The sequence below is a fragment of the Filicampus tigris genome, chromosome 5, assembly GCF_054856515.1.
Source record: "Filicampus tigris isolate MCC_2025a chromosome 5, RoL_Ftig_1.0, whole genome shotgun sequence".
Lineage (NCBI taxonomy): Eukaryota > Metazoa > Chordata > Actinopteri > Syngnathiformes > Syngnathidae > Filicampus > Filicampus tigris.
In genome coordinates this window covers 6,890,279-6,908,718 of record NC_141221.1, presented here as the reverse complement: position 1 = coordinate 6,908,718, position 18,440 = coordinate 6,890,279, and the positions used below count along the sequence as shown (strand labels likewise).

Genomic DNA, 18,440 nt, shown 5'->3' with positions numbered 1-18,440 from the left:
AACGTTATAAGATGACAGGATTACCCCTACATGCAACGCTTTATCGGGGTGTGTGTGGCGTCAGCGGTGCGCTGAGGCCATGCCTCAACCTGCATGTCGCCCTGGAATCTACCCGAGATGCCGGTCACGCATGAGGGCTCCCTTCTCTCCTCTTTCCCCCTCTAATCCTCTTTCTTCTTCCAAATACCTGAAGAACACCTGGTTAATATTGCCAGGGTGTCCTCAACTGTGCTTTTTTAATCCTTTGTCTTTTAAGACAGCTCTCTCTTCACAACTTCACAACCTTGATCTGTATGTAGCTCTGTAAATGGAGCCATTCAGTCAATATGGTGTGAAAATATGTGAAAGATTGAGTGTATGAAAGAGCCTGGTTCATCGGTGTCGTCAGTGTACAATTTTCAACCCAAGAGACTCTGGTTTAAATCTAAATTGTGGGTATGACTCGTTATAGTTCTGTGACAAATGGTGTCAGAAGTGGGATGAGAGACGAACTGTGGCATGCCCAGTAAAGAAGGACTTTTGGGGGGGGAGAAAATGGCTGTTTGTGGTTAGCGCAAAGTTGTTTCAACCGAAGTTCAAATCTGGGTTAAATGTAATACTTCTCAAAGCTTTGTATCTAATGGTGTCAGAAATGGGATTGACCCTAAAGACGGGTGAAGCACTTGGGTGATGGAAATCAATAGACTCGGGTTCAAATCTGGCTTGAAAGTACTATTGGCTTGACATCCGACTGGCTCGACTTGTTTCAAGTTAGAAGCTGTCGCCCGGTCCATATTTTTCTCTCTCTCGCTCTCTCTCCCTTGGTGTAGAAACTGAAATTTTACTTCAGAATGACCCTTTTTCTAACCATGATGTCTATTCTTCCCTACCTGAGTGCGCCAAATGCAGTTTGGCAGATAGCGAACACTTCTTCAAAAAAGAAGTGTGCTAGCTTCAAGCTGTTTAGTGCCACTACTGGTCTAAAAAGCTGTTTAGTGCCATTACTGGTCTAAAAAATCTTTTTTAATGGTTGGCTGGTCAGCCGTGTGTGAGTCACCCAAAAGATGGGTGAGACATTCGGATGGTGGGATGTTGGAACACACCTCCTTTCACTTCATGCACCACACCGTCACAGTCAGCAGAAATATTTCGCTGTGCATCTCTGAGTTAATGGAGCTTTTGTGTCTCCCATACCTGCCATGTTCGGAGGGAACCCAGAGGACAGATAAAGAGTTGAAGGTCACGAGAAGGAAGGATGGAGTGAGTACAGGGGCACGCAAAACGAAAGGGTGATGGCGGGGAGTTTGTTGGAAGAGCAGGAAAGTCCTCTGGCTTTTGAAATCCCTTTCAGATATTTTTCACAACCCTCGCGAGACGTTTATAACGCACGTTGGGTGTGGAGGGGCGGCACCGGGTGGGCGGGGGTTCAAGAGCGCAGCTGTGGAAAGCCCGGAGAAGTGGAAATTAAAGCCGACACACTGTGGGGGCACTGTGTTGGCGGTTTGTTTTGCCTGTGCGCTCTTGAAAGCCGAGAATCTGCAAAGGCGGCGGCTTAACTGGCGCTGGGGACACCGAAGATGAGGCACCGTTCTATACGTTGGCGCGGCCAGAGAGCATTATGAGAAGTTTCCAGTGAGCTCAGAGAGTAATTTCACATTTGCGTATGGTTGCGTGATGCCGCAACACGGGCTGGCCGTGTAATTTGCGCGGCCGGCTCCTTTAAGGAAAAGGCGGCACTGAGGTCCATGTGACCTCCAAGCACGCAAACTTCAGTCATGTGCACGCACATCCACGTCGCCCTCCTCCCCCCCCCCCCAACCTGCTCTCTGACCTTGTAATCATGAGGGTCAACGATGGCGTGCCCGCCAGCCGGGACGCGCACACACACGCAGGGGAGGCCCCACGGACACGTCTCTCCTCACTTCCAGCGGCGTGCTCTGCTTTCTGGGCCTCCATTTGGACGGTTCTGCTGTTGTGTGAGCAAACAAAGCAGCGCCCCGAGACAGCGCAGTAACAACAAGGCTCCGCTCGTATTTTCTTGCTGGGAGTGTTTCCCCTGACTTTCTCCCGTCAGCCCTGTGAATGTTTTCACTCCAAACAGCTCGTCGGGGGCACTCAGTCCCGGCATGTGGGCCACACATGGGCCCGACCGAGTGTGTACGTGCGTGTGCGTCCTCAATGTGATGTAGCCTTTACCCCACATGGTGTGGACCACAATCATAATTGTAGTTTGGATTACAGTAGTCCCCCACCTATTCGAGATTCGCCATTCACTAATCCACCTATTGCGTTTTTTTCTCTGGAAACGATTCACAGCTTTTTGCTCCAATACGCAAGTATTTGTTGAAAAACTCCTATCCACAGTTATTGTGTATTCACTGAAAATCCCTAAGATGGCATAGAAGCTCTAATAGGAAAGAAGTACATTGATGTCAAGGAACTATGTCGATGTGTTAGACTGAAAGTCAACTAGGAGACAAACTTTGTATGACTGTGAGGAGTTAAGTTTAGCCTGTGTTGTTAGTGGAAGTTACGGCTGTACGCAGACACTTTGGGTGCATTTGTAAAAAATCTAATAACCGTAAAACATTTTTTAAGAGTAATCCAAGTTTGAAATGTTATTTAATCGTAGTTTGTGGTACATTTACAGTTGAAACGATTAATTTAGGCAATTCTGAACACTTTTAGGGGGGCCTAAATTACTTGTGTGCTTTTTGCCATTACTACTTAGAGGAATTTTCATTGGTTTTCAGCTGGCTTCCCCCCATACTCCAAAACATGCATGTTAGATTAAATGAAGACTCCAAATTGCCCATAGGTGTGAATGTGGGTGTGAATGGTTATGATTGACTATGATTGACTTGGCGAGGAGGACAAGCATGATAGAAAATGGATGGATGGACTTAAAACACGCATCCCATGTGGCTTGGATCCCTTTGTGCGTCTAATTATCCTATTGTGGGAAGCCGCATCGCTGAGTCACCATGCACAGAAATGTCCTGCTTCATTGAGGTCTCTTTGAAAGGCACGGCAATTTCAGGCTTTTGCATGTCTGTCTCGACACATGGTGCAGCAGCATGTGGTTCATTTTCCACGTGCTAGATTCCAAATACATCAATCGATGCTGTGATCACGAAACGTCTCAGTCAGTCAGAAAAAACCCTTGTATACTGCATTCCATTTTTGGGAAGGCCGCTAGAACGGATTACTGGCATTTCCATTCATTTCAATGGAGAAAGAGGATTTGAAATACGCATGACTTTATTTAATCATATCTCAAGGCACAGCCGTTTTTGGGCTACGTAATGTCGATGAGCGAAGTGGTTTACAATCCAAGTGTGCCTCTGATAGAGACCTCCAACTAATGAGGGCAGCGTGAGAGGGTAAAAGGGGCGTTTCTTACCTGATACATTGGAGATTTAATTAGACGGAGGGGATTGTGGATTGTGGAGTGGTCCGGGAATTTCACAGGGGCTTAGCTTGGAAAGAAGGGAGAGAAAAACGAGGCAACGAAATAAAAGACAGGGGGGGCCACGTAGGTGGAGGAGGCCGGGGGGGAAGGGGGGGGGGGCTTCTCCTTCCTCCTCCACTAAATTGTTCTAGCTTCTAAATTCTATACCCCTCACTCCATTCACTTTCTTAAGAGAGGGAGGCCCCCTCGTCGCCCCTCTTTTACCCCGCGCCTCCTCCTTTCACATTCCTCCTTGCTTTGTTTTCTCCATGTTTTGCTTACACACCACACACACACACACCCAAGAGAGAGTGCCCTTATTCCCAGTCACCCCCCCAACCCCTCACAGCCCATCACTTTTTGAATTAACTTGCACTGGCTAATTATGCTTCCTCTTTCTTTCCTCTGCGTGGCGTCTTAAAGACTAACCCTCTTTTAGTCGGACTTAAAACCACATCAGGTACATTTCTGTCTTGTCAAACAAAATACACACAGTGCATGCCTCAATATGTGGGGTGGGGGGGTTAATTGAATCTGAGTTTGTTTCTATGTGGTGAGTGGTAGTGGTTTTGGCGTGTTTAAATGTCTGTGGTTTGCAATTTTTTTTAGTTACTTATTTTTTTGGGGGGGGGGTGTCTGCTTTGTTTCAATTAATATGTTTAAAAATTGGCATGTTTCAGATGAGCACAAACATGTTTGCATCCAAGTGTGTTGTACAGTTGAACCTCCAAAGTTGAATGCACGTTTAGTGACACTTTTCAACAATTTTCTTCATAAAAAATTTCTTCATTTTTTTAGATTTTTTTTTTTTAAATGAGAAAACACCCATACGTCTAGTCTCTGAAATACACTCTGCATGCAATGTGAATCTTAAAATCCTTTTAACCTTTAATGCTTTGTTTTAAGTAAGATTTTAACATTTCCAACTGTCATACAAGCACAATGACAAGATACTGTATTCACTAAAGTGAATATAAAGTAAAACTACTTAGCATTCACAGCAGCAACATGCTTTCAACTACATGCTATTCACATTAGCATCTGCACGGTGGAATTAATTTGTGTATATTATAAAAAGTCATATATTGGTGAGAAATCAGTTGTACTCTATATTTGTAAGATGTATTGTACACTTCCCAAGTATTGTTGGTTTATTGTACTTTTGGAACTTGACTTATGTGTGGTTTGTGCTTGCAGGTATTTCTTTGCAGTATTGGCCATTCTGACAGTTCTGGGAGTTCTGAACGGACTTGTCCTCCTTCCCGTTTTACTGTCCTACTTTGGGCCCTATCCTGAGGTAAACATTAAACAGACTTTAAACAAACAAAAATACAGGCCCGGTGTATATCAGACCGGCACATAATAATACATTTGAAAATGTTTTTTAAAGGTGTCTCCAGTGGATGGTCGCAGCAGGTTACCCACCCCAGAGTCATCATCCCACGTGGTCCGCTTCTCTGTTCGTCCCCGCCCTACCGCCTCGGCCTCAGGCGCAGCCTCAGACTCGTCGGACTCTGAGTACAGCTCCAACAGCAGCGCGTCAGGCGTCAACCAGGAACTGCCGAGTGACAACCTGCCCTCGCACAGGGGACAGGCCGGAGCCCAGGAACAGCAGCAGCATTGCCACCTCCCCACCAGCAGTGGCAGAATAGCCAGGACAGAAGAGGAAAGGAGGGCGGGGTCGGGGCACAGGCACTCGACCAGGCAGCCCGATCCCCCAGCCTATAATGCGTCCTCGGTAAGACATTGTCTCTCGCGATGAGTTTCCATTTGTCCATTCACTGATAATTAAGAATTTTGTTTTAAAAAAGTATATAAATCGAAATAAATATATTTTTAAAACAAACCATTTTCGATCTGATTATGAATATAAAATGTGAATGTTGTTTTTAATAAAAAAAAACTCTTGATATCTCTTTTTTAAATGGAATAATAATGAAATTAATAGATAGAAATACATAATTAATTTGGGGGGGGGAAGAAGTTAAGATATCTTAGTATTTAGTGTTTTGTAAAATAAGTAATAACTATGAAAACAAATTGTATCTGACAGTAAATATAGCTTAATATTTTTTACCATCCGAAATAAATTTTAAAAATACAAATATACAGTTGTTGTAAAAATAACACGTGAAGAAGAATATTTCTCCGGCATCATTTTTTTTAATCATTAATTAAATATTCTTTAATCATTAAATGTTTTTAAAATAATTAATTAAATCAAAGTGAGAGCAGGAAGTGTATTTCTATTTTTTCTTTCTATTATCTAAAATTAGTGAAATGAACAAACAAAAAAGTTGAAATAATATTTGTTAAAAAATGTGCAATAAATACATCTTGGCATTTTATGATTTTTTTTTAATAATACTGTATGAATGTTGGAGTCAATGGAAGAAAATCTAACAAATGTTCAAAAGAACAGGAAGGAAAAATGTAATATTTTCTTTCATCACTTTTTTTATGGAAAAAAAAAATATTTTGAAATTAATGTTAAATTCTCCAATATTCATTGAAGTATAAAATGCCTGTCTGCACCTCCTAAATAACTACATATAAGTATATGGTTATTATTATTATTATGAGTAAAAGACATTGACTTTGTTTTTTTTTGCACAGTCTCAGGGTTGTCATGCTGGACCTGGGCCCAGCGCTCCTCAGCGTGCCAGGGACCCCAAGGGCCAGCAGCACCGTCAGGCCCCACCCCCAGGCCGCCCGCGCACAGACGCTTTCGAAACCTCAACTGAGGCCGGCGCCCACGGCCACAGGGAACACTGCGCGGGCCACCGGGGGCGTGCCCCGCCGCACCACCCTAACACTTACGGCCAGCCCATTACCACGGTGACGGCATCGGCCTCCGTCACCGTCGCCGTCCACCCCCCTGGCTCCTCTTACCCGGGATACGCTCCGACAGACACTTACCGCCAGGAAGAGCCCCACTCCTCCTTCCAGGACCCCCACGTGCCCACGGACCCCCACACAGGTAACAGAGGGAGCACGGTGGAGGCAATGGAGCTCCAGGATCTGGAGTTTGAGGCAGCTGGCGGCAACAGTTGCAGGCGGACCAGTTGAGGTTTGTCACCTCATACATTATAATCATAGAAAACCTACCCACCTCAAATAATATTTAATAATACATCTTGTATTGCAGTGTGTTTGTGTGCGTCACGGCCAAAGATGGACTACAAGCAGATAACCTGGCCCGGCCTGGCTCGCTCTTGGTCCTAATGCCTTCTCCTCATGGTGCTCATTCTTACTGTAACCCCGTGGTCTCTTATCTTAAAATATTTCTATCTATATTTAAAAAGATGTATACATATGTAAATAGGATCAAATCAATTAGCTATCTTTTTTTTTTTTTTTTTTTTTAGGAAGGGGAGAAAGTTGTGCAAGTCCTCATGTTAACAGACTAGGGCTGCCATTGTGTGAGTGGGTGTGTGTACGTGTGTGTTTGTGTGTGTGTGTGTCGGGGTGTGTGTGTGTGTGTGTGATTCCATCACAATATGATGACCCATTTTGAACTATGCAAATGTAGGATGGAGTACAAAGACATGATCTGTTAATGGTGGGCATCACAGAGTAAGCGATATGCTATTCCAATACATTCTGCTAAAATCGATGTATTGGAAGAAAATCAGCTACGCATATAAATATCAACAAAATTATTTAATTTGAAAATACCATCTCCATATTAGCAATATTAGTCTAAATGATAAGACTGAGTTTTAGTATTCATTGTTTCGTAGTAGCGACATTTCCCTTCTTTAGTTAGACCACTATTGTGATATATCGTCCCTAGTTTAATTGTGATAATATTGGTATTGTGATACTATTAGTATCGTTAACAAAATACCATATTGTGATACAATTGCTTTTGTTGACAGAATGCCATATCGTGAATCAGCGATCCCCACCGCTTATGTGTTAGCCAGTCGACTAGCTTATTTTATGCTCATTTCAAATATGAGGGAAAACATGGTTAGCATTATTCGCTAGTTCAAATTTGTGCGTGTAGGTGTGTGTATGTATAAACAGTGAGTGTGTATGTGAATTATGATTGTTGTACAAAGGTACGCGTGTTAAATTCTGACTTCTTATCACAAACCTGTGGTAGTTTTTGTAACAATGACTGCTTAAACTCCACACGCTATGCGTGCTATTTAAGACAAGCAGATATGAAGACTTTTTTTTTCTTTAATGAAGCTGTTTTTTGTTAGATTGTTTTCAAGTCATTGCCTCTACATTGGAACCTGTTTGTGCACTCAGCTTCACTTACCAGTGTTTTTGTTTTTTCTTGTAGAAAAGGGTGGGGAACAATTGAAGTCCTCCAAGGGCCAGATGTGACAGAAGTAGTCACACTACACAGTGTACTCAAGTAGAAGTACAGGCACTTGTGTTTTTAAAAAAAGACTCTGGTAATAGTAGAAGTACTGGTTCAATTCCTGTACTTAAAAAAAAAGTACAGACTGAATTATTTAAAAACGAGTATTTACTGTCAATTATGTACAATACCTGTTTCGATAACATGCTAAATGAAAAAAGTGTGTACACAAAATAGTTTACCTCTTGTATTAGCTTACATTGTGGAGTGACTAACAAAAAAAACTGCTAAATTAGCTAATGATAACAACTAAAAAAGGGTCGCATCAAATGCTCTTATATGGCCCATGAGCCGTATGTTCCCCACCGATACTGTAGAAGCGTATGTCTTGTTTAACCTTAACAGTCTGCAAACATTTTTTTTTTCTTTTTCCTTAAACCACCTCAGAAAGTTCTGGAACAGGGTCCAAACAAACAGTGGGGGGGGGGGGGGGGGGCTAACCCCCCCCCCCCCCCCCCCTTTGGTTCTAGCGTATAAGCTAAATATTCCCACCACATACTGTATAGGCTGGCCCAACCAGGCCATCAACTATATTTCAACTCGTAACAACAACTTTCCTCATTTAGGGTTCTTTTTCCTTTTAGGCCAAACAATAAGCTAGTTAGCCCGCTAGCCTGCTAATGGCTAAATGCTATGTGATCTTAGCATCATGTGTATGTATCCTATTCCTTCCCCTTTCTTACCACTTAACTGGAGTTAGCATCAGAATGCTAATTGGACCCCCACTCCCATCCTTCAATGCCAAATTGTACAGCCCACACCCTCTGTGTGTGTTTTTATGTGTCTGTGTGTGTTTATGTCTCCTTTTACTTCCTGTCCTCTGTCCGATCAGCTGCTTGCATGAACAAGGTTGTTCTCTCATTATTGTTATTATTATTATTTTTGTTTGTTTTCTCTCCGTGTCATATTGGCAGTAGAGGAGAAAATCATAGCTGGCAACTATTTTATTCAATTTGAAATATGTTTTGTTTGTTTGTTCTCAACAGTCAATTGCGATATTTATATTTTTTGTAATATAAGATGGGTTTTTTTTGTCATTGTTGTTGTGATGCCAGTGGATAACAAATGCAGGGATTTTTATGAGATAAAAAAAACACTATTACAGTTTATTGTTTTGATCTGTATAAAGTGCTTACTAATGTTAAATAGGAGGACAAGAAAAAGATGATATAACATTTTTACACTACAGGTCTCATCATAGCTCTTAGAGGTTGTTGTTGTTGTTTTGTTTGTTTGTTTTTCAAGTAAAATTGAGAAAAAAAAGTGATTGTTCCAGACTGCCATTTTGGATGTATGCTGTTGTTCCGTTACAAAGATAAATGTATGCCATATAATTTATTTATATGAAAATTTATTTTTGTAGTGTACATAGTAGCGGTCAAGGCTATTTTGACAGAAGTATATTTGAAAGAGTTTATATGGAATGATATACAGTACCATACCCCGGGAAAGGTGCACACAACGTTAACACCTCCCCTTCAGTATTACAGAGCTGTGTGTGTGTGCATGTATGTGTGAGTGAGTATGTATGTAAGTGTGTGCGTGCGTGGCCATCCAAGTAGAACATTGTACTAGCTCGCCAAATATTCATGTTCAAACACTGATAGAATTCTAACTAATAAAATCAAAAATGTAACTTATTTGTGTCTTTGTTTAACTTTAATAATAAAAAAGAATTCCCCCCAAAATTTTGGACTGTGTGGTGGTTTATTTTTATTTTTCTAATTAATGTTAACTGCGATGGCAACTATTAACGCAAAATCATGAAAGTCCCGCAAAATCGCACGTTCCCTCAACTTTGTTTAAACACCGCAAGTTTCCCGCAACAATTACACTTTAAAATTGAACATTTCACAGAACTTTGGAGGTTACTTAGCCTTAAATAGCTCTGCGTGCGCCCTACTATTAATAGTAGTAGCTGAAGTCACAAAGAATAAAATCCCTACGTCACATCCTGTTTCGGACAATGGCGCCCGTTGACGGCAGAGAGATGTGGAGCAGAGAAACGCGAAGCATTTTCTAACTAAAAACATGGCATACTGTAGGACCATCCATCCATCCATTATCGATACCGCTTACCCGGAGAAAACCCACGCAGGCACAGGGAGAACATGCAGACTCCACACAGGGAGGCCGGAGCCGGGATTGAACCCACGACCTCCGAACTGTGAGGCGAACATTCACATTCTTATTGTTTTGAAAATGTGATACATTGCCCACCTGTAGTTATTTCACAGCACAGGGTGATGATGTGATATTACATTTCATCAAGGCACGCAGTTGGGGAAAGAAGTGTAAGAGTGCTAAATGTTTTCGCTTTCTTGTCAGATCTGTGAAGCTATCAACCTCCCACTGTCTGTTAGTGACCACCCAGCTATAAGAAGATCCCAGAAAGAGAAAGTCATCAATGGAGGAGTCATTCTGGCTTATCATCATCTTAAATAATATACATTTAGCTGCAGTCTAGCAGAAATTTTTATTTCTTTTACTGTATTATTGAATTATTATAGACCACATTTTCTCTAATGACCTCCCTATATACGTTTTAATTTTTTTTTTTTATTCATCTACCTGTATATTGTGTTGCGTTATTTTTATAAATGTTTACACTCAAAGGGAATTCATCCACCCACTGTGTATATGGTTCCTCCAACATGTGGCCAATAGCCCTCATCGTCGTTCCCCCCTCTGCCTTCACCCCCTCACCCCCCACCTCTGTTTTATGATTTTGATTGACAGCTTTATAGACTGCAAGGAAATTGGTTGTAGTCGGAATACAGCTGGCCCTGCTCGGAGTCATGAAAAAAAAAGGGCATGTGGCCTCGAGCTGGCGGCACTAGCGGGGCACCAGGCAGGACGTACCCCCCAACCCAGACTCCCTCCCCGCCACTGCCCTTGTCAGCTGCATGGGTGGCACCCTTTGTCAGCCGGTAGGTCAGCATCGAAAGAAAACGACATGAAGATGGATGCTGGAGAATGTCCTAATATGTCTTATCCCTGATGTCAAGGCAAAGTCGCTTACTTTCAGTGCGGGGAGGATTTAGTCGTTATTTTTTTTTAGAGCCAATAAAGATCCACACGGTAACAAAACACACCCAACAAACTGTCAACTGTCACAGTTTGAACTCTGCTAACTCGACTTGACATTTTTTGTCCATTATCTTAGCAAGTGCATTCTTGCTTGCTTGCATGCTTTAATTGGGTTTTTTTTTCCCCTTAGCTGTACTGTGTTGAGGTTTTCACGTAAAAGTTATAATACATGTATGATGCATACATGCATGTAGGTTTTTACTACCCAAAATAAAGCCGCAGAACTGGTGTGAAATAATGTAAGTCGAATATGTTATTGCCCTGGCATGTCTACCAGCATGGTAGCAAAATGGCAAATCTTATGATTTACTAGCATTAGCACGGATGCTAATGTTCCACGTTTACGGATTGTCATCATCATTTAAAAAATGTTTTAATAGTAACCCTACCACTATTATAGACACAGTTCTCGGTCGACGTAAATGCATAGGGCTCGTGCACCATGTCATCACAACGTCATCATCCACCATTTTGGAGGCTGCAGTGAAATGTAATGTAAAATGATCAGATCAAACATATTTAATATTGATTCTATTTTGTATTTCCATCTATATCTGCATGTGCAAAGATTTTTTTGTTTTTTAAACTCATCACACCCAGAAAGGCCTGGCCGTCATCAAATGTACTGTATATCTGACAGATTGTTCTGTTGTCATGGCAGCACACATACACACACACACACGCATACATGCTCCTACCAGATGCATAGCTCTTTACAACAAACGGAGTTCAAGAATAAATCTGCAGGAAGCATCTCGCAGCTTGTTGATACCACTCCACATCAGCCACACTTTACTAGTTTAGGAGACAAGTGAGTGCGGGTGTGTGCGCGTGTATGTGTGTGTGTCAAGGGGGGTCAGTGTGAGGCCTCACAGGCACCTTGAAAACCATTCAACATTATGTGTGTGTGTGCGCGTGCGTATGTTGGGGTGTGCGTGTCTGTGTGTGTTTGTGCGCAGTTATTATTGCAATGGGGAAGGAAATGTGTTTACATGCTCAAAAAGTCATCATATCTTAAATCATCATGTTTAGGTAGGTAATTTCCAGGAAGTCAGTCGGTGTGTGTGTCGGTATGTTGGCATGCCAGGCATGATTGACAGCGATGTTATACATAAATGCACTTTCCTGCTCTCCTTGAGTGATAACATGGCTGTATTCAACTGTAAATACACGTGTGTCATTTATTGGGGCTGTTGTATGCATGGAGTATCCTTTAACAAGTCATCACTCAAAAATACAATTAGCACGGCCGTGCATTTGATTAAAAATCTTGTTTGAGTAAAGGTCTCATAAATGTTTTGTAAAACATCTAAAAAATATTTGTAATATTTATAAAGGCTGCATCTTGATCCAGATCTGCACCAATATTCAATGGTTTCCTCCTTGTCTCATCTGCCACCCATCTACAAAGTTAAACGGTGAATTATCTACTTTTATTCCGCTAATATCCAACTCACTCTCATCCTCCCTCCCTCCCAACATTCAATCACTGACTCACTCACACTCACTCAGTCAACAACTCACTTATTGTATGTTTGTGATCATGAGGGGGTACAACATTTTGTATAAATGGACCTTCAATGGCGTCCCTCAGGGACGTGTCCTAAGTCCTGTTCTGGCGCAAAATCAATCTAATAATACAATAAGTTTTTTTTTTTCATTATAAATAACTAAGACAAAACAGAGCAAAACCATCAATATAATGATGTTAACCAGTGGTGAGGGTCCCATGTTTTTACTATCCTGGGGGGGGGGGACATGAGAAAGTCCTCCCATGGGCCTCTTTTTCAAGAGGAAGCTACACAACAACCTCGTGGTTAACTTTTTACAGGTGCGCTGTGGACACTGTCATCTCAAAGTGCATCACAGCGTGGTGCGGCTGCCGCACCGAAGGCTCGTTAAATATTCTCGCCTCATGATTGGAGCCCACCTAACTAAAAATGGGGGGGGGGACATTGAGCAGGCCTGTTGTCGTCAAGGAAGGGCCCTTAACATCATCCTAGCCTCCACTTCCTGTTACCTCCCTCTGGAAGAAAGGGTAAAACAGAAGCCAGAACTCACTGCCATTAAATTTTGACATCAAAGTAAATATGGTATTTCTAGTCAAAGAAGTATTGGCGTGAATTAGTTAAGATCAGGAACCGAAAAGGATTCAAAACAGAAAAAAAAAAAAAAAAACATTAAAAGGGTGAATACTTTACAGTTACAAGTCGTTTCATTTCCTGTGTAGAATTGCCTCATCTGTTAAACTGCAGATGTAGGCAATTGTAGCAGAGGTGACAAGTTTTATGATGAGATAGAAGAGGCAAATAATAATAATAATTTCTGTATGGTTTTTATCTAAAATTTACCTCGGCCAATTTTTTTCTAGGAGGGTGATGATGTATTCAAGAATAAAATGAAGACAATATGATCATATAAACTATTTCCTCTGCATCTTTGCAATTTTTGTTATGTTTATCTCATATGAAATAATTAAATCCTCCATACGCATATGTCTATGAATATAAATATAAGTGTACCGATGACACCCAAGTCTGAATGATGTTGCAGTCTGAAACGTTCACTACATTGCATGCATTAAACTTGATGAACTTGAGAGTTGGCTTCGCCTCATGCACACACAAATTTACAGCAGTTTAAAAAACGCTCGATCATACATTTAGACGACAGATTTATGAAGTTGGTAAAAACAATGTCTTGACACAATTTTAGATAATCCATCTAAAGACACGTTGATATATGGATCTGCTCTGCTAGATTGCAGGGCGAAATACACAATTCTTTGAAATTTAGCATGTGCACGGACAAGCTGCCCGTACAGTCAAAATGTCTCGGCGGGAATGAATGCTGTCTTTATATGGCTCTCACCGCCGACAGTATGAAAGACAAACATGAGGACGTCTGACGGGTTCGGATTATTTCTGACTCTTGTGGCCGCGTTAAAACACTCTATATGCTGATGGAATCATTTGTGGTGTTTTGCTCTTGCTCTCCTTCTTTTTCTTCTGACTCCTCTTTATCTACAGCTGCGCATTTCTTCAATGGCACTCAGCCGCCACATTTCCTTCACGCTTCACGTCCAAGCAGTCAAACTGATGGTCTTTAGGGGGGCACATGAAATGCATGGGGGGGGGGGGGTGCCCAATGATTATTACCCTATAAACAACTGCATGTGAGCTCAGCCAAAGACCAACATGTTGTTGGTTCTGCTGGTAGCTGGTGACACCAGCAAGATGAGCAAGAAAACATAACAAAACCATGTTGGTCTGTTTTTTTTTTTCTTTAGCAGAGAAATCCTTTATTCCCTTCCAGTTTTTTACAACATTATATTCTGTTAGCTAGATGTCTGCCATCGTGACAAAATATATGCCTAGGCATTTGGCATGACAGGGGCTGGAATGGATGAATGGCATTTCAATTCATTTCAGTGAGGAAGATGATTTTAATATACAAGTTTAGGATCTTTTTAAAAAAAAAAAAATTTGTGGAGCAATTTTGTCAATCAGTGACTTAAAAGGGGAAATCAACCCAAACACATTTGCTTCTAGAATATGTTCCCAGCAGGCCCACTAGTTGAAACATTAGCATTCTGCTAAATATTGCGTTTTTGGAATATGAGTGAAGCAGCAAAATCCACCCCTTTTTAGCCATCTCAGAGGGCGGCCATTTTGTCATTTCTGTCGACTGAAAATGACATCACAACTGCTCAGGGCTCAGGTAACGACCCATCACAGCTTAGCTTCAGAAAACAGGTCAGCTTGGTCGTTACCTGAGCCCTGAGTAGTTGTAATGTCATTTTCAGTCGACAGAAGTGACAAAATGGCCGCCCCAGAGATGGCTAAAAACTGTTGGATTAAATCTTATTCCACAAACACAATATTTCAGTTTCAACTAGTGGGCTTGCATATAACATCCATCCATCCATTATCTGTACCGCTTCTCCTCACAAGGGTCGCGGGGCGTGCTGGAGCCTATCCCAGCTGTCTTTGGGCAGTAGGCGGGGGACACCCTGAACTGGTTGCCAGCCAATCGCAGGGCACACAGAGACAAACATCCGCACTCACAATCACACCTAGGGGCAATTTAGAGTATCCAATCAACTTACCATGCATGTTTTTGGAATGTGGGAGGAAACCAGAGTGCCCGGAGAAAACCCACGCAGGCACGGGGAGAACATGCAAACTCCACACAGGGAGGCCGGAGCCGGGATCGAACCCACGACCTCTGAACTGTGAGGCGGACGTGCTAACCAGTCGACCACCGTGCCGCCTGCATATAACATATTCTTGAAAAAAAATGTTTGGATTGACTTCCTATTTAAGGAGAATTTTAGGAGCATATTTCAAATTTTGTATTGTTTTTCTTTTTCGCAGGTTAATCCAACGGACCTGAAGCAAGGTTTTTTTTTAAACAATAAAAAGGTGGCGCATTCCCTGTAAAGCTTTTTGGAACGGTCTTGGTAGTTCTTCTTCTCCTTTCTTTTGACAGTTTGTCTCAGTGTTGATTCTCAGTTTTGCTATTCAATATGTTTTGACGAGGCGTGAAATGAAAATTTTGCCTCGCAAACTGCGATGCGAAACTGCTTATTCCGGGTACATTGAGTAACAGGTTTGGTCACGGAACAAAAACACTCATGATTCTGGCTAGCGATGTAATAAGTGTTGTCATTATAGCCAATGAGCGTCTTCTGAGTGAACACTATCACTGAAACATTGCGGATGCGTGCAAAGAGATTCATCCAATGAAGCTGGGAAGGGGCCTTTATCTTAATACCGCGATGAGCCCCGGCACGACAAAATTTACTAATGAGCTAGCCATTCACCATTTTGCTTTTATTTCCCGTCTGTGCTTATTGATTCTGGAATCATGACAAATTCCATGGCTAAGGCAGTGGGTGGCGTACTGGGGACCCCTGAAGGAGGCTCAGTCACAATCAACAACATATTGTAGAAGGAAAGCGCACATGCATGCACTTGAATGATTACTGTCTCACACTCGAATGCACCCCCCCCCCCTCCGCCCCCCCAACAGTACTTTTTATTACTTCATTTTAAACAGGCTTGAGTAATATACTCGGGGTGTATCAATTTTGCCGCCAATGAGGAAATGATGCAAGCTTTTGTCTGTGTGCGTGTGTGTCTGTGTTAACCAAACACACACACACACAAAGAAAGTGAAAGACAGAGGGTCAGGTTGGAAGTTTTTGAAAAACGGGTTTCAGCGCAGGAAGTGGGTCATTATCATGAACTAAACGTTGCGAATGGATGAATGTGTGCAAGCGTACGTTCTGTGTGTGCGCGTGTGTGTTCAGCACTCCCACTCAATTTCCATTGCAATCCACTGGCCTAATGGGAAGCAGGTGTCTATACACTCAGTGCAAATGTATATGCACATTTCAGTGCAGTGATCGGATGAATGTACATCATTGTGTGCGTGTGTGGGGGGGTGTGCGCGTGGTGTGTGTTTGTTGAATTTAGCAAAATGAACGAGTATGCAGTGAGCGAGTGGAGGTTCAATGCAAGGATGCCTTTATTGATATAAGGAATCATAAGCTCAATGATTAGTGGTGTTATTTAAAAAAAAAAAGTTAGACCACCAAATAATAACTTCCGGCACTCTTTCTTAAAGTGGACATAATGTAAAATTGACATTTTGTTGGTCAAATGTAAAATTAAACAACCGTGTAAATCTTTTGTCACCTGCCTTTAACTGATGTGAGCAAGCCGTTCTGAATTTCCATAACATTTTCGGCCCACTCTGAGATTCTACGTCCATGACTTAGTAGCTATGATGGGCAAAGATCCGGAGCTACTTTCAAGGGACTACACCAGGCAAGTCCAGCTCCGGTCCTCAAGTCCTGCATGTTTTATCGGTCACACTGCAGCAACCCACCTGATTCAAATGCTCAGGATTGTTATCAAGCTCCTTGAGAGCTTGCTGATGAGCTGACCATATGAATCAGGTGAGTTTGGACACTCCTGGACTACACTGTCTGAAACACTATTATGCAGAGGCACTATCACGCAGACACGCCCACATTCCCCACTATGTGAGTCGTGGCGACACCCATGCTACCACGTCAAAGTCAAAAGGTAAGCAGAGCTGCGGTGAGTGTTGTTGTAAGCACATTTAGCCTTCATCAACAGTTTGGGCTTCTGAGAAGTGGTACATGCTTGATTGTGAAGGGAAATTTTGCTTGTTGAAGCATCCATGCACTACATGCTGGGTTGTGGAAAATTCAGAATTTCAGAATTCAATTTAATTCGATTCAATTCAATGAGTGAACTTGAATTTGAATTGACTCCACCCCACAGGACATTGAGCTGAATTTGAATTGCAAGAAGTGGAGTTTAATTCAAAGCAATTCAGGGAAACTCGTTCTCATCATATATCAGTGATGGAAGGAAACACAGACTCACTTACTGCAAAAACTGATGATTAGGTAAGTATATTTATGTGACTGAGAAAAAGCTTTTTTAAAAGTACCATCTGCTGGATTCTTTGGAGTACTATACCCAACTATCCGCCAATGCAATTTGTCATTGAAATAATTTTCTGTGAACTGATTGCGTTTGCACAAAAAAATGTTGACGATTTCCACTGCATTTCTCAATGATGACTTAATGCATTTATTATATATATAAACGAAAGAACATACGCACATGCACACGCGCGTGCGCACACACACGCGCACACAAAGCGAGAGAGAGAGAGAGAGAGAGAGAGAGAGAGACACACACACACACACACTGAAAAAATATATCAGCTTGTGTGTATGTACTTTCTGTGAAATATGTATTTCGTTTGCATCGCTGTGTGTGTGCGTATGGGCATGGCCAAGCTCCAACAGGCTCAGCAATGCTGTTTCACATTGGTCACAGCACCCTTCTCCTTTTCTCCACCAATACTTGGTTTCCTCTTGAAGCTAAAAAGCTTTGAAAAATACTGGGAACTACTACAAAGCTACAATGTGTGTGCGCGTGTGCGTTTGTGTGTGCGTGCGGGCGTATGCGAGTGTACGTGCGTGCGCGCGCGTGTGTTTGTACCTGCGTTAAGGATACAGTAAATATCTTTAATATATTTGCGGTATGAGAGAGGAATCCAGAGGACCTCTTAGACTTTGCTTGGCCTCCAGAAGTACACAGAATTCAAGAAACCTAAAATTCTTGACCAGGGTGTGCACGTATGTACCAAGAATGTGTGTCTGTGTGTACTGTATGTTGTTATCATTTTCAAAAACATTAGTTTAATTATTTGTTGTTGTTTTCTATTTCATTTCAGTTAATCAGTTGTATTCAAATGCGTACCTACACATGTATTTGAAAAAATATGTTATATGTGCATTTGCAATTTTTAGTAAAGATTTAGTGTAGCTGAATGGTCCTTGTGGCTGACAACCGCCTCCGGCATCAAGACAACTACTTTTCCCACAAGACATTGCGTGGAGCGCGAAACCCGTCATTGTCCATCAGCCAATCATTTTCGCTCATACGCGGAACTTTGTAGAAGAGGGAAATACAGTTTGTGGACGTCGTCTGG

At 42.0% G+C, this 18,440-nt stretch overlaps 1 protein-coding gene across 3 annotated transcripts in view; it reads left to right on the top strand.

The window, feature by feature from the left end:
• The window catches only part of ptch1 (patched 1), a 62,601-nt gene extending 53,153 nt beyond the window's left edge, over window positions 1-9,448 (top strand). For 2 of the 3 annotated variants that reach the window (XM_086031091.1, XM_086031092.1), the window contains 4 exons: window positions 4,628-4,727; window positions 4,821-5,168; window positions 6,047-6,500; window positions 6,579-9,448. In XM_086031091.1, coding sequence (XP_085887217.1) covers window positions 4,628-4,727; window positions 4,821-5,168; window positions 6,047-6,499 — 901 coding nt within the window. In that variant the 3' untranslated portion in view covers window position 6,500; window positions 6,579-9,448. Of the gene's footprint in view, window positions 1-3,853; window positions 3,891-4,627; window positions 4,728-4,820; window positions 5,169-6,046; window positions 6,501-6,578 lie in introns of those variants that run through there. The other variant, XR_015086850.1, reaches the window with a different exon arrangement.
• Window positions 9,449-18,440: the final 8,992 nt, after the last annotated feature.